Source organism: Gossypium raimondii, chromosome 10, assembly GCF_025698545.1.
Source record: "Gossypium raimondii isolate GPD5lz chromosome 10, ASM2569854v1, whole genome shotgun sequence".
Classification (NCBI taxonomy): Eukaryota; Viridiplantae; Streptophyta; class Magnoliopsida; order Malvales; family Malvaceae; genus Gossypium; species Gossypium raimondii.
In genome coordinates, this window is record NC_068574.1 from 44895802 (window position 1) to 44916556 (window position 20755).

Sequence of the window (20755 nt, forward strand, 5' to 3'; positions counted from 1 at the left end):
GACGCTCATAAGAGCTTCGGTGTATCCACAACACATGTAGGATCACAACTAATCGGGATGCTTCGGAGAGCTATTAACGGGAAGCTCGCAAGAACCATATAATGGGAAGCTGGTGAGAACCAAATATCAGGATGCTTATGAGAGCTAATAACGGGACGCTCTTTCGAGCTGTGGTGTGTCCGCAACACATGCATGACCACAACCAAATTCAGGAACCCTGTATCCGTCGATTTTTATTTATTCAAACGGGGCTTAATACTTGTTAGACATTATCGGATATGCGATTGATTTTCATACATGTCAATTATACAATTCACATACATAACATTCAATTCAAACATATAAATTTTCAATTTAGTTACACGAACTTACCTCAACAAATGTTCGTGTATTTATAATCTACTAATCCGATACCTTTTCTTTTCCTTGTTCTAACTCCGTATTTGGTCTATCCGGATCTATATAAATGAATTTAATATTGATTCATATTCAATTCAATCCAATTCACATCTTAATTTTGCCCCTATACTTTTGATTAATTACAATTTCATTCCTAAGCTCGGAAAATGAAATTCATGCAATTTAATCCTTATTCCAAACGTAGCCGAATTTCATATGCCACAATAACAACCCATGTATTTCATAAAATTTAGAATTTTTCCATGAATTTTACATCTTTTAAATTTAGTCCCTAAATCACAATTTCATCAAAATTCACTTTACAAAAGTTGTTTATCTATCAACAACCTTTCATCTTCTACCATAAAATTTCATAATTCTACTATCTCATCCATGGTAAAACCCTAGCACTTTGATAAATTTTTAAATAAATCCCGAGATAGCTAAAATAAGTTATTACAATATCATAAATATAAAATTACTAAAAGCGAGACAAGAAAACATACCTAATTGAGCCAAATAAGTTTCTTGAAAACCAAATTTCTATGGCTAGGCTTTCTATATTTTTGTTTTAGGAAATATGATAATATGATGATATTTTTCTTTATTTTTATTAGTTATCATCTTTTTATCTTTTACTTTTCAATTTAGTTCTTTTCTTTATTTAATTTTCCATTGATGAATCATCATACTTATCTACTAACTCCTTTTAATGGTCTATTCACCATATAAAGACCTCCAATTTTCAATTCCATAGCTATTTGATACCTATAGCTACTAGAACTCAACTTTTGCATTTTATGCAATTTGGTCCTTTCCATCTAATTAGACATGTAATCGGCAAAATTTTCTTAATAAAATTTTCATAAGACATTCCTATCATAATGAAGACCATGCAATAATATTAAAATAATTTTTTTCTGGACTCAGATTTGTGGTCCCGAAACTACTGTTTCGATTTCACTGAAAACGGGCTCTTACAAACATGGGTAACTACACCACACCAGATTGGTCACCCGAGCAGCAACTACACCACACCAAGACACTGAAGTGCAAATCCCATAGGCTATCATATATAATTGTACAAAAATACATTCCTCCACCACACTAGGGTCTCCGAAGAGTTATTCAGTATTTGATGATCCGCAACAAATGCTAGATTTCAATATAAACAGTAATAACTTCGTACCATCATATATATCTTGTACAAGTGTGCAATTAACCCTATTGGCATGCCAATTGTATCTTATCCTTTATTACGTTCATTTGGACACACTTAGCACATATAATCATTTCTTTACAATTTAGTTCATATATCACATTTTTGTACCAAATTGCAAACAATCAAAATTTTAATCAAACGTACACAAGTTTATAATTAAAATACATAATAATCTCAATACAATCATACCATATGAACTTACTTGAAAAATAGCAACAAAAAAAACGTCGAGGATTAATCGCAATTTTGCCTTTTCTCAATTTTCCTCAATTTGATTCAATTCTCAATCTATACAATAATTCATTTCAATTTATAAATTCAAAGTACTTTATATCATCCTATTAGATGCATATGAAAGTTCAATTTCATTTTCAAATGTTCCTAAAGTTTTGCATTTTATTCAATTTAGTCCCTAAAACAAAATTGTCATAACTTTCAATTTGAGCCTAAATTTTGAAACTAATCTCAATTACATCGTTCTATAACTCTATATTAAAAATAATTATATAAATTTAACATCAATTTTGAAATTTACACATATTAGTCCCTAAGTTCAAAAACTAGCAATTAAACTTTACAAACTATTCATTTTCACTTCTAATCTTAAAATCTAACAATCTAATACCTTAAGATTCAAGAAATCAACAATGAAAACTTTTGAGAACTTTAAAAGTTTTACAAATTGGTAGACGGGATGGCTAAATCAAGCTATTAGCACCTTAAAAACATAAGAATTACAAGAAACAAACTTGAAATTGCTTACCAATTGAGATATTAAAGTTGAAAAGCTTTGAAACCCTTTTTATTTCTTCAACATTTGACCAAGGTAGAAAAAGATGAAGAAGGTGGTAACATGACATATTATTTTTCCTTTTTTATCCTATATACTTAGATTAATAACTAGCTAATGTTAATTAACTAAATTAACCTTAATTATTCATATAATAATCTTAATTAATCAAAGATAACGGATGATAACATTATCCTCCACTATCCATCAATAAAAATGGGTCCAATTACTCAATTGGTCCTTTAGCTAATTAAAAATCTATAGCGATTAAACTTTTAGAATTTAGTCATTGTACCTTAATTATCTATCTAATTGAAAAAATTAAGGGGCAAAAATTTAATTAAAATTTACACTAACCTTGTAAATATTAAATTATAATATTTACGGGCTTGCTAATCAAAAATGGGGTTCCAAAACTTCCGTTTCCCATTACTAAAAATCAGGTTGTTACAAGCACACAATTGATGGAGGTAATAAGGTGTGCATAATTGACTGCCTCCAAACATGTGAACGTTTAGAGTAAAAATATTTCAAATAGAAACATATAAAATCAGTGCAGTATCTGCAAGTGAATAGGTCAGATTGTAATATAGTTTAGTGTTACAACGGAACACAGAGAAGTATTTTGAGGATCATACCAAGGGAGGTTGAATTAAATCTAAATATATTATCTACACTAGCATATCTAAACACTAATCACCAAAAATCATATTACGATAATTAAAATTAAGAATTAAGATTATAAAATAAAAACTAGCTACTAAAAACAAAGTTAACAATAAAAAATCTCTCAATTAACAAGCAGAATTAACTCGCTTCAGTGGTTGTAATTAACTTTGAAATTCGGTTTTTCATTAGGGAATTAGTTATTAATTAAATAGTATTACATCTTGGGCTCTACTTCTTAACTAAGCAACCAGTAAACGCTTATCTCTTGACCCCACTTTCCTGATTGGGATTGTAACACCCTATACCCAACCCAATCGCCGGATCTAAGCTACAATGTGTCACATTCGTTGCCGGAGCAACTACAATCAACTCACAATTAATATATACACTAAGCATGACAAAATAAAACTATGAAAAATTTAATTAGCATATACTTTTATTCGTATGCATATCAACTGTATATATATTACTATTAGAATGTAAAATATAACATTTGATTATAACATCATTTGACTACTACAAAACCTATCCTATTAGGTACTTGTAAAATATAAGTAATATTGAGAACTAACAGATATGTTTGAGGCCGGGATTGTGGATCGGATGTTGAATTCGATACACGAAAATCCTGATTTAGATCTAACTTGCACACGGAGAAAACAGTCTCTATGTTGAGTAAAGTATTCAGTGGTATTTTTTATAATGAAAGTAGATAATATTAATATTAAAAATTATACCAAAATAAACGTGTATATCTATATGCACATATCTACCATATACTTATAACTTAAAGTTACCAAGCTTAACATTCATGATAATAAACTTGTTATGTGAATAAAACCAACACTTCTTCTTCTTGCTTCAATATAATTCACAGAGTCAATTCGTTATACTCATATTAATAATAATTTTAAACTAATCTATAACACCTCGTAATCCAACCCGATCACTGGTATAGTTGAAATGTGATTCTGTTTCCTGATATATGGGTTTGAGATTGGCACAAGGAATGGGTCGTTGATAACCATGTAGGGTTGTAGGAGATCTATAACACCTCGTAATCCAACCCGATCACTGGTATAGTTGAAATGTGATTCTGTTTCTTGAGATATGGGTTTGAGGTTGGCACAAGGAATGGGTCGTTGATAACCATGCAGGGTTGTAGGAGATGTGTATAAGTTGGTGGAATGTGTCTGCCTGAGTGTTGTATGGGTTATGTTAAATCGGCATAGTGTTGAAGCCAAGGAACTATGGATGGCACTTTCTGTATTATGTCTGTATGACAGAGTTTCATAGAAAAGTCTATAGTTCTTTTTCTTAGAAGTATTGATCCTTGATGATTATCGGAGTTCTTGTAAAACTAATTGTGTCTATTTTAAAACTGACTAAGTTCAAATGAACTTACTCTATTACTTTTCATTCTCAGGCATTTTGATAGTAGAAGAAGGATCAATAGAAGAGGACTACGCCAGAGTTGCAGTTACAAGTGAGCCACTTGTTTATTTTTGTATCATGCATAACTACGTGGCGGATGGCGTATACATATTTTTTGTAATTAAATTTCGTAATTAACTATGTCATTGTATTATTTTACCTTAAAAGAGAATTGTCCCTTATTTTGAGTGTGTACACCGAACCCTCTTGATTTGCTGATTGTGAATTTTTATGATTTTGATATATATGTCATAACTAGCCAGTAGTTGAATAATAGAATTTTCTTTTATAACTTCTATTATTTTCTCTAAAGATGCGTTATCAAATGAAAGAAGAAAAATCATTTTTACACTAAGGAAAACTTTCATAATTGTCTTTCTAGAAATTTTAAGTTAAGCCGAAGGATTTGAACCCGTTAGTAATGCCACAGTCCGTCGAGCAGTCTGTTTGGCTGAATGATACATGCCATGTGTAACACCCCTAACTCGTCTCTGTCATCGAATTAGGGTTATGGAGTATTACAGCACAATTCAGAACATTTAACTTCAAAAACTACCAAAATGTGACTAGATAGTACCGTAATACTTTGTAACCCTAATTTGGTGACAAAGAAGGTTAGGGTGTTACATTTAGTTGTATTAGAGCCTAAATGTAACACCCCTAACCTATCTCCGTCGTTGGATTAGGGTTACAGAGTATTACAGTACAATTTAGAACATTTAACTTCAAAAAGAAACAATTATACAAAATTAAATAATAACATTCAATAACTTATTTAATCAAGATAGAAATACACTTATGGGCCTTAAACCAAGCCTACAGGGCCTTAAAAATAGTTTGGGAATGTTCGGAAATCATTTTGAAACAAATCAGAAAAGTTTGGAAAAATTGACAATTTTTTAAAACAAGGGTCACACGACTGTGTGGCTAGGTCGTGTGACAAAGCCTAAGCCGTGTGGTACAGGAACATGGCCGTGTGGCCAACCGTGTGACAAACTATGTAACTTTCGAAATAATTTCACACGGTCTTGTCGTAGGCTGTATGCCAGATTGTGTGTATATTCAAAATATGGTTACATGGCTGTGTCGCAGACCGTGTGAAACTTGAACCTAAAAATAATAATGACACGCGACCGTGTGGGGTGGCCGTGTGTGGCACACGGCCACGTGACAGCCCATGTCCCAAGCCGTGTGCTTCACAAATTGCCCCTAAAACAAGCCATTTTCTACCCATTTGCTTACGCACCAAGCCAACCCAATCTATATGCATTCCTATGTCTAAACCACATTCAAACACACTCAAAAACATGTCAAATTCAATCAACCTATGTCTAACAAATATGTCATCATTTAGCACTTCAATTCACATTCCAAACTAACCAAATTCACACATGTTCATTCAACTCTCAAATCATATATCATTTCATACTAAAACTTACAATTTCTTTTCTCATTCAAACATATACATTCATACGCATAATTTCAAACAATTATATAAGACTTATACCAAATGACCAAATAACATAACATGAACATAAACACATACAAGTTAATACCAAACATAAACATCATTCACCACATTCACAATTACCAAATAACATACAATCAAACATCTACAAATTTCACCTATTACATGCCATATAACCCAAAAGTTAACTTCAAAAACTACCAAAATGTGATTAGATAGTGTGATCCTCAAGTTGATCTGATCGTTCAATTCCACAAAACACTATCTATAAGGAAACAAGAAAATAACATAGTAAGCCTCTATAGAGCTTAGTAAGTTCAATGGTTAAAACGATAAAGCTTATCGAATTAACCATAATATTTATAATAACATGAGTAATAAATAGTGTTTCCTGTTAACCACAATCATTAACAAGTGAGTGTATACATACAATCATGTACGAGTTACATGTTAATATAATCATACGAGATCATTTAATATTAATCCACAATGCTATCAGGAAAATTCATGAACAACTTTCAAACAAATTAATATCAAGTCATTTAACATTAGAGATATTACTTGATGAACGATATACGGATATGAGTACACAGTTATCCATCCAAAACTTGCCAAAATCTCAAACGAGCCAATCCAACCAAAAGCACGTCTTAGTACCAATTGCCTAGCTCGTATGCTAACATCCATCTGAAAACACTCTTGGGCACCAAGTGTCAAGCTCGAAGGAATTACATCCGCCCCCGATAACACACCAAAATCATTGTAATATAACACAATAGTTCGCAACAAATGCTGAACCTCGGTATACTCAGTGTATAAACACAAATAAAAAATCACTGCCTCGACACAAGTCAATCCCATATAGCGTGCACTAACCTATTGGCATGCCAATCGTACTCTATCCTACGTTCATTCGGCTTATGAGATATCATTACTAAACAATGTTCCAAACAATTAACTATTTCATTTCACACTAATTTTATATCGAGCAATCAATTGAACATTCATCAACCAATTTCTCATTTAATAGATTTCAAATTATATTAAATTAAACCGAATGAACTTACAAGGGCTAAACTGTAGAGTTTGAAAAAGTTCAGGGACTAGTCAACAACTTTCTCATTTCCTCGATTATCTACTTGTTCTTGATCTACAAAATAGTTTATTTCACTTATTCGCTTCAATTTCATGTATCATTCAATATAATACATATTTCTTCCTATTTAAAAATTTTCTCATTTACCCTAAACTTTTACACGTTATTCAATTTAATCTCTAAAACCAAATCAAGCTTATTTATACAATTAAATTCTTGACCCATGTAACCGACTTTTTATCCATCTTATTACAGCCCTTAACTTTCAAAAATTCACAGGAAAATCAAGCAAACTTTAACATTTTACCTATTTAGTCCCTAAACTCAAAACTACTTTACAATTTAATCATATCTAACCACCAAGCTTGTAACACCCTTAACCCATATCCGTCACCGGAACAAGGTTGAAGAGCATTACCAGGGTTTACCGATCAGACTAAAATATTTCATATTACTTCACATTCATATCAGAAATTAGTCATAAATTTAGCATATCGTCCTTTATATGAACCCTTGAAGCCCAAAACATACATTAGAAACAAGTCGGGACTAAATTGGAAACTCAAAGAATTATTCGTGAAATTTCAAAAATTTTTAAGGTGAAGGGGACACACCCCCGTGTGGTCAGGCCGTGTGGCTCACATGGCTAAGTGACACACTCATGTTTTAGGCCGTGTGATATTTGAAGTAGGGCACATGACCGTGTCCCCAACCCGTGTAACTCTCGAACTTGCAATACATTTAATTGCAGGGGTCACACGGCCAAGCCACACGCCCGTGTGCCAGGTTGTGTGATCAATTTTGAGCATTCTGTTTTAAAATTTTAAGATGCAAGGGACACACGGCCAGAACACACCCCCATGTGCTCAGTCGTGTGTCACACATGGCTGAGTCACACGCCTGTGTGGACAAAATAAGACCATTTTCAAGCCTTATTCTTCACCAATTTCACCTTCCACCTATATAAACATTTAAACACATTCAAGAGCCAATTCAAGACATTTAAACCTAGCCAAATTCAAATCTTATGTATGACATATTAATACCTATGATCAAATGTCCAACTTACCAAGATAGCCTAATACTTATAAACATGTTTTACCAAATACACTATCATAAACTAATATCCAATATACTTATATGATTTCCTCATTCAACCCTTTAAACATACTCATCAAGCATATTAAGACTATTTACATATCAAAACATATCATTTAATAGCCATTCCAATGGCTAATTTCAACCAACATTAAATTGCTATCAATGGTAACATTTAACCTATACATGCCATTATTACCAAAATTAGTTTACTATTTATATATATATCGAAAAGTCTGAGGGATAGTGTGATATAGCTCCGACAAGCTTCCAACCTTTACGAGCCTCCGAGTACTATAAAACAAAGGAAATAAGATAGAGTAAGCACTTAATGCTTAGTAAGTTTGTATAACGGGAAATTAACTTACCATTTATTTACTTATATAATAAACGTGCTTAATACATCTAAAGCAATTTGGCAATTAGCCTAACACATATAACCTCAACAAACATGTTAGTCATGTATTTCATGTGAATAACAAAAACAAGGATGAGCTTATCAGGTATCGAGTTTCCAAGTATTTCATGCATATACAGATAATAGTTTCATTTTAATTTCACATGTTCTCATGTCAGAATTTCACCCGTGAACCATTTGAAATCTCGATAGATACTTGGGTAGTACACCTGAAGTGTACAATACTATAAATTTGTCAATTCAAATCCGGGAGTGCTTTTATGAGCACTTAAACAGAAAGCTCTCTCTCAAGCATTATAATGGGAAGCTCATTGAGCCTTGTAATGCGAAGCTGATCTGAGCAATATAACGGGAAGCTCACAAAGAGCCTATAACGGGTAGCTCCAAAGAGCAATTAACGGGAAGCACCAGATAGCCATATAACAGGCAGTTCAAGCAAGCACTAACGGGAAGCTCACAAAGAGCCTTTAATCGGGAAGCTCACAAAGAGCCTTTAATCGGGAAGCTCACGAAGAGCCATATAACGGGACGCTTATAAGAGCTGCGGTGTGCCCACAACACATGTAGGGTCATAACCGATCGGGATGCTTTGAAGAGCATTTAACGTGAAGCTTGCAAGAACACTATAACGGGAAGCTTGAGAGGGCTTGTAACGGAACGCTCTTTTGAGCTACGGTACATTCGCAACTTATGCAGGAACACTACCATTTTGGGAAACAAAACCGTGTATCCATCAAATCTCATTATCCAAACGGGACTTATTTATTTATCAAGGATTTTCAGTTACAAGATCAATTACATACAGATATATGACAATTAAACAATTTACATATTCAACACTCAATATAAGAATATAAATATACACAATTAAGTTACACGAACTTACCTCGACAATTGTTCGTGACTTGTAAATTACTAATCCGATACTTTTTCTTTTCCACGATCTAACTCTGTTTTTCATCTATCCGGATCTATACGAGTAAATTTAACATCAATTTAATAAAATTTATATTCAATTCCTTCCAAGTCACATCTTAGGCAAAATTATCGCTTTGCCCCTATACTTTTAATTAATGACGATTTCATCCCTAGGTTAGGAAAATGAAATTCATGCAATTTAATCCTTATTCCAAGCATATATATTTTCATATATATCAATAGTAGCCCATGAATTCCATGAAATTTTAGAATTTTTCCATGAATTCAACAACTTTTCAATTTAATCCCTAAATCATGATTTCATCCAAAATTCTTTAATAAAATACCTTTAAATATCCATCAACATCTCAATTTCATCATCTAATAACTAAAATTATATAAAATTATCAATGGTATCTTCCAAAAATTTCAACAAAATCAAAAACTAATGAAATGGTTAGCTGAACCTAATTGTAAAAGTCCCAAAACATAAAAATTTCAAGGAAAGAGTAAGAATTAAACTTACATGAAGCAAATATTGAAAAACCAGCTTAAACCCTCTTCAATGGTTGTTTTAGAACTAAAAAATGATGATGAAAATGTCTAGAATTTCAATTTCCCTTTTATTTCACTTAAATTTGGCAAAATTTACAATTTTGCCCTTATTTCACAGCAATTTCTTGATTTTTCTATGCTTATGCCGCCTTAGCCATCCCATGTGGGTCCAGTTTCCCTTCTAGTCCTCTTTTATTTACTATTTAGGCTATTTAATCACTATTTCTTTAGTTAGCAAGTTTTGCACCTTTTTCAATTTAGTTCTTTTTAATTAATTAACTACCAAAATGTTAAAATTTTCTAATGAAACTTTAATACTACCTTAATGAAACTTCGTAAATATTAATAAAAATATTTACGACTCAGTTTGTAGGACCGAGATCTCGATACCTCTTTTCTAAATCACTTAACGTAATAAAGCCTTATAAAGCACAAATTACTAATTCAAAATTTTAAAAAAAAACCACATTTGGCTCGTAAATATTAAATAATGAAAATTTACGAGCTTATTTGTCATATTTGGTGGTCTCGAACCACTATTTTCGACATCACTGAAAATCGGGCTATTACAAAGCTTCCATCAAAAGTATAAACATCAAGAAAACATCAAGAGTGATATGGTAATTTTTCTAAACTTCAACAATTTCATAAAATAGTCCCTATACTTGTTAAATATCATTACAATTAACTCAAAAACATGAAATTCATGAAGAAATAACCAAGAAACCCTTACATGCATCCAAGAATAGAAAAATCGAAGCTCCCAGACCTTAGAACAACGGTGTTTCGGCCAAACAATAAAGAGATAAAGAAGATGATAACCCCCACTATTGTTTTGTTTTATTTTTATTATAATTCTATATTTTAACTTTTTTATTAATCAATAACTAATAAAATTCTTAGTTTATTAAGCTTTTACCATCCATCTAATTTTAAAAAGGCTTAATTGCCATTTAAAACCATCCAATCATACTACATAGACAATTTAAACCAAAACACTAATAGCTCTTGACTTTCGCACATTTTATAGTTTAGTTCTTTTTAATTAATTAACTAACTAACCATTAAAATTTCATAACCAAAATTTAATACGACACTAATGACTTCGTAAATATTAAATAGTTAATATTTACAGATTGAAACATCGAAATTAGGATCCCGAAACCACTATTTTCAACACCACTAAAAAACGGGTTATTACACTATGTCTTCCTGACGGGCTAAGGGGTGTTACATATAAGGTACTCCCAAAATAGAGTCCAAAAGCTCGAGACATGATCGAAACATTAAGAAGTGTTCCATCTAGAAGTTTTGAATGTGTACAATTTACAAATTTTGAATCTTTGAGCATTGAACTTTCACTCATCATCTTGGATCAACTTTAGGCTTAGTGCATTTAATCTCATGGTTCCATGTATTGACATCTTCTTCCCAAACCTGTTTTACCTGCAAATTCCACATGAAATATTTTATTGAAATTAAATGTGTGAAAAACATTAAAGACACATAATATTTAAAATACAAACAAAAAAAAATAATTCAAATCACTAAAATGAATTTAAAAAGTATAAAAACACTCAAGAAACTTAGCTAATCTAAGTAAGATATAGTCCAAAGTAATCATATGATGATGAATTATCAGTTGTGTTGCGACTCTGAAAGCTTGTGTTGCGACCCAACTGTCATTCCTAATGTTTTTGGGACTTCAAAGGGATATCCTGCACACTCAATTAAATCATTAAGCCACCTTAAGACCGGCATTGGCCTGATAGGTCAACTAGCTCAAAATAATGAGTAAAAATGCTTATTTTGCAATATTTTAAATCTAAACTAAGAAATGTGAAAATAAAATAAAATAGATTAAAATGACTAGAAAACAAGCTCGTTAAGTGTCGAAAAGTACTTAATGTGCCACTACAATTTGTGACAGATCAATAATAAAAATTGAAATGTATAAAATTATAAAATTAATCTCGAATAGTATAACTTATTTTAGTTATGAAAGGCTATTTTCTTAATTTTCTAACCGAGTTGGTGACCCACTTAAAGGTGGCACCAACTCAGTAAAACACTTACAGCACATTTGGTTCGCTGTATTGGAATAGAGGCGTAATGGAATAGAGGTGTAATGGAATAGAGACGTAATAGCAAATCAATTGTTTGGTTGAATGTAATGGAATAGAGACGTAATAGTAATCTTGTGTTTGGTTGAATGGAATAGAGGTGTAATAGCATAATGGAAAAAATTAAAATGACTAGAATACCCTTAGCATAAATTTGTTTGGGTAAATGATTATTGTTATTGTTATTTAAATTTTAATAAGATTATTAATATCAATAATAAATAATTTAATCATATTTAAAAATAATAATTATTAAATATATTATAATTAAAATATATAATTTAAAAAATTCTTAATAATTAATATTCTTATATGAATTTACTCAAATCATAATATATGATACTATAAAAGATAATTTAACATAATTATTATTAAATATATTATAATTAAAATATATAATTTAATAAAATTATTAATAATTAATATTCTTATATAATTTAATAAAACAATTAAGCAAAGATCCATTAAAACATGTTTTGAAGTTTGATACTACAATAGAGAATACAAACAAAAGAACCCATTTTTGAAGCACGCATACTTTTTGAAGCATATGAAATTACTGCAAGTTAGAGCATATGAAATTAAGTAGAGATCGATTAAAACATGTTTTGAAGTTTGATACAATAGAGAAGACAAACAAAATAACCCATTTTTATTAGCTGACCAATAAGTCCATTGGCAGATTTTACTTTATATTCTAACCTAGTACTCATCCCCTTCATCTTCATCTCCTTCACCAGATTCCAAGCCCACTTCTTCATAATCTTTCTCAAGAGCAGCCAAGTCTTCTCTAGCTTCAGAAAACTCACCTTCCTCCATACCCTCACCGACATACCAATGCACAAATGCATGCTTTGCATACATCAGATCAAACTTATGATCAATCCTTGAGAACACTTCAGCAACACTAGTAGAATTTGAAATCATGCAAACTGCCCTTTGAACCTTGGCCAAATCCCCACTAGGTACCACAGTTGGAGGCTGGTAGTTGATGCCACACTTGAACCCTGTGGGACACCAATCAACAAACTGGATGGTCCTTTTGGTCTTGATTGGTGCCACTGCAGCATTCACATCTTTAGGCACCACATCTCCTCTGTACATCAAGCAACAAGCCATGTATTTCCCATGGCGTGGATCACATTTGGCCATCATTGAAGCTGGTTCAAATGCACTGCTTGTGATTTCTGCTACTGATAGTTGCTCATGGTAAGCCTTTTCCGCTGAAATCACTGGTGCATATGAAGACAAAATGAAATGGATTCTAGGGTATGGGACTAAATTGGTCTGAAACTCATTCACATCCACATTCAAAGCACCATCAAATCTCAAAGATGCAGTCAAGGAAGAAATAACCAGTAAACGATCCAAACATCATAAGTATACACATACAATGCAAACAATCAAATTAAAGCCATCATTTATTGTACCTGAGAGGCCAGCCTGTTGAGATTAGTGTAATTCATTGGTTACATGTTGTCGTCTGTATTTGCGGTCCAGAACGGCCAACAAATCGAACAAATCCTGAACCAAAAACCTTTCTCCTTCTTTGGTGGTGATGCCTTGGTATCCCTCCTGGCAATGAGATCAACCATGAACTCAACAACAGCCTAATGTAGAAAGAAGTTGAATGAGTTAGTAGCTCATAAGAAATCAAACAGGAAAGGTCCTAGCAAGTTAAATTTGTAGCCAGATTAGCATTACCTGAGCACCCAAATTGATTACTTCTCTTGGTGGAACTTCCAGGGCAGTCTCATCAGCTCGGAAAACTCTTAATTTTGACAATAATCTGAAAGACTCGGGTAAAACTCTGATCTGGTTATCACTTATGTCCAACTCTTCAAGCATCTCAAAATAATTGGTCTTGGTAAGGCTCTTAAATCTGCAAAGTTTTTCCCCACATTCAATTGATCTCAAGAACCAAAATAGATATTGAAATAGGGCGATACGATGAGACAAAATAATTTGTTTGTTTTTCCTCTTAATGTCATCACAGTACTCTCTTGCAAGCACATTAACCTTCCTTTGATCCATGCCTAACTGGCAAATGTCCGCCTGTCCACATAAAGTAATTACAGCAGCTTTAGATAAATAAAAGTTTGAATTAACTTTATAACCTACAAGAAAACATAGAATGTACACAAGCAAGGGTACAGCTTGTAAAAAATAGTCCAGAATAAACTGCAGAAAAATGGAAGGAGATCAATAGCAACAATGCTGGAGATCCTTAACAGTTGTTCTCTACTTAAACTGTCAAACTTAAAATAGCTATGTAGAGGAATATAATAGTAAATTTGGATCTTTAATCAGAAATTGGAACTTTCTTTATTTGGACACATTGAGAAAAAAATTCCAATTACTCCAATAAAAGGATACCAAATGATGTCATAATGAAAATTCTCAATTAGAAAAAGAAAATGAAACAATGGATATCACTTAGAAAATACGCCTAATAAGCATTTATATGGTTAACAAATTGAGTAATTCGTAGAAGTAACTTGAAACAGAGTGAGACTCGCACTTTTATTGAGATTTACTTATAAATCTACCTAAAGTTCTCTAAAAGCCTTGGAATCAGGAAAGGATAAAATCCAGAGCAGAAGCACCTTAAGGAAAAATATGTCAGCACACTGCATGCATGGGTAAAGAATTTGGGCAGCTGACAACTCATCTTGCTCACTACGGCCCGTAATTTGACAACACCTAGAAAAACACATTTTGTATTTGGAGTCAACAAAAGAATTACTACAAAATATTAAAAAAAAAACCAAAAAGATCTTATTAGCCCCACACCTCATTATCCTGGGCAGCTTGTTTCTGCGAGCTATATCCATCACAAGTGGCCAATACTCTGATGCCCTAGAGTTAATTTCATCTGAAGACCACAAGAATTCAACATTTAAAAAGAAACACAATAAATCTAAATGTAGAGCCACAGTATATGAATAAACATAGTGAATGAAAGAAGTATGTTAGAACTTAGATCTGAAAACAAATGCAGCAAATAGCATAAATTTATTGAAAGGGAAATATGCATATAACAATTGTTTAAAAAAAACAATAAAATCAATAAAATAACTACGAAGAAGCTAAAACTTTGAAGTCAAATAATCAGAAAAAAGTTAAATTGTCAAATTTCAATCATTATGATGTGTTAGGAATAAATAAACAAACCCATAATTAGCTTTTCAGATAAATCAAATCCATCAAAGAGTTGATTCAATTCGAGATTCAATCCCTACATCTACAGAGAAATCAATATAAGAGGACTATAAAATTTTGAGGGAAAAAAACTTAAAGATTCTAAAAAAAGGAAAAAGAAAAAGTAGAATACCGAGCAATGTGCATTTCGCGAAGGCTCAAGCCATCATAGCAAATGGGTTCAGGTTTATGATTTAGAAGATTTAGCAGTTCATCCTCTTGAATACACTCTTCCCCTACACTTCTTATAATCTTGAACTTTTCTTCTAAACTCATCCTGAAACAATGATTTCAAAATATATAAATATATTTACTCGATTTCCATCTATAAAGAAATAGCAAAACAAAAAATTACAATGAAAATGACTCACTATGGAGTTGAAGAGGAGGAGGGAGGTTGAGAATCGGCGGAGAGAGACTGCATGCCGGAAGACGGTGGGGTCTGATCCGCAGGAGATTGGTCCACCATCGGTTCAGAGAGTACTGCGACGGCGTTGGCAAAGGGTTTACAATACAAAGTTGTGACGCCAAAGAGAGGTAAAAAATAGAAGGAGAAGACAGCGAGGAGAGTGGAGAAGAAAGCTAGAAGGAAGAAACAGAAGACGGTGGATTTTGGGTAAAACAGAAGCGTGAATGGGGAGGGTAAACTGAAGCGGCAACTAATCTGGGCAAAAGAGAGGGATTAGAAATCGGTGGTTTTCACCGATTAGGAAAGTAATGTATTACACGCGTATTAGCAATACATTGAACCAAACGACGGAATAAAGAGGGATTAGGTGGGGAGCCAATACACCCAACCAAACGTGCTGTTAATATATAATATAAATACATACATTAATAATAGTATATATATAATATTAATTTAAAGTGCAATATCAGTAGGCATAATGACTTATTTGACCCTCTAACTTTACCAAAAAAATCATTTTAGCCCTACATTTATTTTTCCCCTCTTTAGCCATTGAACTTGCATTGTTTGTTAAATCACCCAAAATAGATAATAATAAAATCTATTAACTTTTCCGATGCATCATCCACTTGTATGCCAGGTTAGCAATTAATTAATTTTTAAAACTTAAAAGCATTAAAAGTATATAAAATTTATAAAATTTTAAAAGTTAAATCATTTTAAAAAAATAAATTTTAAAATTTTTTGAAATTTTTAAATTCTAAAAAATTAATTAATTGTTGTCGTGGCAATCCACATGTATGCCACGTCAGCAAAGTTAACAAACATTAATTTTTTCATCCACTTTGAGATGATTTGACAAACAATACAAGTTTAAGTGTTAAAAGAGACTGAAAATTAATAGCTAAAATAACATTTTTATAAACTTGGAAGGTCAAATAAATCATTATACAACATCAATAAAAAATAAATATGTAACTTTTTATTTTAGGCTTAAAAGTACAAAAGGCCCTTAAGAAAAAAATGAAAAAAAATCAATTCGAGCCATTGCACTAAATTTGTACCTAATTGAGCACGTATCATGAACAAAAAAAAAATCAATTAAGCCCCTCCATTAACAGCTTTCATCTTTGACCATGTTGATCGTTAAAATAAATTAGCAAATCAATTAGATGGTGGCACATGGCACCTCCTAATTTAATTTTATATTTTTATCATAAAAAATCATTAAAAATTATAAAAAAATTAAAAATAATAAATTTGATATAAACTTATCGAACTTACAAAAAATTATAAAAATTATAAAACATCATCAAAATTTATAGATATTATAAAAAAAATTATAAAATTAAAAAGCATATAAAACATATTTAAAGTTTTATAAAAATTATAAAACTTATAAAAATATAAAAAATTCAAAATTTTCTAAAAAATATAAAAAATTATAAATCACAAAACACTCATTTAAACCCCTAAAATAATAATGAACTCATGACATCGATCAACCGTTGGATAATGGGAATGGTCATCAAATCATGAGAATGATTTTCATGTTGAATAAAAGATTCTTGAATAAAACGTTAATTTCTTTTTTATTGATAAATTATTATTTTTATTTTAAAATTTTTCATCTCTAGCTTTTTTAAGTACAACACGAAAGTTTGGACCTTAAAAAGTTGAAATTTGTTTGTTAAGTATTGTATGATATAAAATATTGAAAATTGTTATATATCATTTGTTGATAAATTGTTTGGTCCTGTTGACCTTCTCTGGCTCTCCGACTGTTTAGATGAACCGACTTTCTTTACTCCACCACCTCCTCCTCTTTATCTCCTCTCTTGTTGATACCTCTCATCAACACATTCCATTTCGCAACCATTAAGCAGACCAATTAACCATCACTATAGAATTGCAGAGGAAATGCTTGATGAGAGTTGCATTTTAACGTTTAGGTCATCTAGTTGATCAGTTTAAATTCAATTTCAAATGAACTTGATTGTGTTAACAATTCTTAATTCAAGTTTATTAGTTCTTGATTTGATAGTTTTAAGTATAGCTTTAATTTCTAGAATTCTCCCTATGATACAATCCTTGAAGAAAGATTTCATTGTAAAACAAATTTCTATACTATAACTTGATATCATATACCTACGATAAAATCCAATCTTGAAGTTAATATATTTTAGTACATATAGATAGGGGTGTAGCTAAGGGGGGCTGACAGGGGCCTCGACCCCTTAAAATGGAAATTTTTTATTTACGCCTTTTAAAATTTTTAAAAATTTTAAAATTTTAAAATAATAAAAATTTGATTTAATCCTTTAAAAATTATAAATATATAGGCTATTAAAATAGTGAAATTACATTTTTACTATCATAAAAATTACAATTTAATTTCACTCCCCCTAAAAAAATTTCCTAGCTTTGCCCCTGCACGCAGAATAAATTGGTCATGAAAATTACAAACCAATATATCTTCCTCTACCATTTCATAATATTTATAAAAGCAAAAGCAATAACAATTTCAAAAAATTTAGTATATGTTTAACAAGTTGTCCATTAATATACCTCTAGTTGAAGCTTTAGAGTAGATGACAAGCTATGTCAAGTTTATGAATGATATTTTATTGAGAAAAAGGCGTCTTAAAGAATTAGCAAAATGGTCTAAAAAGCTCCAAATAAAATATAAAAAAAGTAAGCCTTTAGGGAAAAATAGTGCACTAAATTAAATCCTTAATGACAAAAAAAAAATCAATTAGGCCCTTCTGTTATCGAAAATTAGCATTGATTGATTTAACCATTAACAAACATTGATGTGACTAACAACAACATTAAGAAGTTGTCATGTGGCATGTTAAGTTAGTATTTATTTAAAAATTAAAAAAAAATATTATAAAAATTACTAAAAGTGTATGTGGAAAATAAAATGAGATTGATGAACATCCAAGTTCATTTGTATATGGACATCCATTTATTTAGGTGTAACACCCAAAAAATTAAGGGGTTAGAATTTATAAAAGCATCATGAATTGAGACTTAGTATTAGTTCTTAAAATTTTAGTAAAACCCTTAGTGAACCAAGGTTTAAGCTTCATTCTTTGCATTTTTCCTCTTTATTTTTCAGCAATTAAGGATTAAAACCAAGCTAGTATAAATAGTATCCGTTTTGATTTATTTTGAAGTTTTCAACATTCTGCCTCAACATGACCTACCTTTTTACTATAGCCACAATATTTGTCACGATTTTTGGATTTGGACCTTGCTTTAGACTTGTTTCAACTCGTCTTTCTAGTTTGTTGTCTTCCTCTTGCAACTAGAATTGAGGCTTGCTCGTCTGATTTTTTACTTGGGCTTAACTCATTGTCAAGTTTATCCTTACTCAGAAGATTCCCCTTCACATCCTTGAACGAGAGATGATCTCTCCCATAAATCAGAGTTTTCCTAAATGTTTTATAAGAAAAAGGTAAATAGCATAATAATAACATAGTTTGATCCTCGTCACTAATCTCTGCTTCGAGATTTTTAAAGTCATTAAGAAGGGTAACAAACTCACTAAGATGAGTTCTAATAGACTTACCTTCAACCATTTTGAATGTGTAGAGACGTTGTTTTCATACTAACATGTTGGCCAGAGATTTCATCATATATAAGGCTTCCAGCTTCTTCTATAACGCAGACGTTGTTTTCTCCTACAAAACCTCCTGTAACACATTATTCATGATGCATAATTGAATAATGGAATAAAGTCTTTTCATCAAGCTCTTCCCATTCTGACTGATCCATATTTGTGGGCTTCTTCCTTGTAACGACCTTTTTCAGACTATTCTGAACCAGTATTGTCATCATTCGAACTTGCCACAAACTGAAATTTATAAATTTCAAATAGGTTGACTGTGAAAATCGAACTAGCTCTGATACCAATTTGTAGGGGATAAACTCAATTAAACAATGAATAAAGTGAAGAAAATAATAATTGAAAAGATCGAACATGCAAATTTTACGTGAATTATTGTTGAAAATAAAGAAAATAAAAATTCTCTCCATCACAGGCAAAAGGAGATTTCACTATAATAAATGAGAGTACAAAAGATGAAGAGAATTAAAAGAAAACCTGAAGCCCCACAAGAAAACCCTTCGAAATAAAGAACAAAATTCTCTTAATCTAAATATTTTTGTTGTGTAAAACCTAGAGTAACTAAGGCCTACTTATAAGCTGAAATTTATAGCATATATGACCATAACAACTCTAGGTTAATTAGAGTTTAAGTGGGAAAGTAAAAATAGAGTTTAACTAGGAGAAGAAAAGCCAAAATAAATTTTGGTCAAAATAAGAGGCATTCTCCCACAACTGTTATTCAACATTCCAAAATTTTACATAAATCTCCTTCCACTTTCTACAAAAGCAAGAATCGTGGACTAAAAATTTTTGGAGTTAAAAGGGTCTAAAAAATAAAAAGCTCTCAGTGAGGAATTAGAAATTCACGACCCCAAAAAACTTTGACGTTGAGCCATCAAAAGTAGACATGTCACATGCCACATGGCAATTTACAATATTAGCAAAAAAATTAAAAATGTTTTTTAGAAAAATTATAATAAAAAAATACAACCGAAATGAATTAAAATTAAAAGAAATTATAAATTATAAAAATCAAATATGAAACAATTAAAAGAATTTAAAAGAACCTAATAAAATGCATTTAGAATGGTTGTCTAGATTCATTTTGAACGAATGCAAAATTATTAAAAATTTAGAAATTATAAAGAATATTAATAATTATTGAAAAATATTTAAAATATATAAAATATATAAAAACTAAAAAAATACATTATGAACAATAATATTATGTGGTTTTCTTGAAATAGTTTCATTTACTTGCATGTTAGGAACCCCTGGTGTAAAACATAATCATTTTGCATTTGGATTATTCTTGATAAACTTCAATATTCGTTTGTGC

General features: G+C 31.2%; 2 protein-coding genes across 2 annotated transcripts; both read right to left on the reverse strand.

Moving 5' to 3' along the window:
• Positions 1-12811: 12811 nt before the first annotated feature.
• Positions 12812-13561, reverse strand: LOC105776807 (tubulin alpha chain-like; the record flags this gene model as incomplete). Its single annotated transcript, XM_012599720.2, has 1 exon — positions 12812-13561. A coding segment is annotated over one exon (669 nt), but the record flags the coding sequence as incomplete, so codon positions are not given.
• Positions 13562-13659: 98 nt separating this feature from the next.
• LOC105775527 (tyrosine--tRNA ligase 2, cytoplasmic) lies at positions 13660-15667 on the reverse strand. Its single transcript, XM_052622486.1, has 5 exons — positions 15556-15667; positions 14984-15110; positions 14797-14893; positions 13895-14245; positions 13660-13800 (listed from the first exon to the last, which is right to left on the reverse strand). The coding sequence occupies exons 1-5, from the start codon at positions 15665-15667 to the stop codon at positions 13660-13662; spliced, it is 828 nt and encodes a 275-aa protein (XP_052478446.1).
• Positions 15668-20755: the final 5088 nt, after the last annotated feature.

Bases quoted from the DNA above. Each gene is read 5' to 3' on its own strand.
- LOC105775527 (XM_052622486.1), bottom strand. From the start codon at position 15,667: ATGAGTTTAGAAGAAAAGTTCAAGATTATAAGAAGTGTAGGGGAAGAG. The intron at 14,894-14,983 runs GTGTGGGGCTAA...GTGTTTTTCTAG, and splicing joins AAGCTGCCCAGGATAATGAG to GTGTTGTCAAATTACGGGCC. The intron at 13,801-13,894 runs GTAATGCTAATC...TTTCTACATTAG, and splicing joins TAATCAATTTGGGTGCTCAG to GCTGTTGTTGAGTTCATGGT.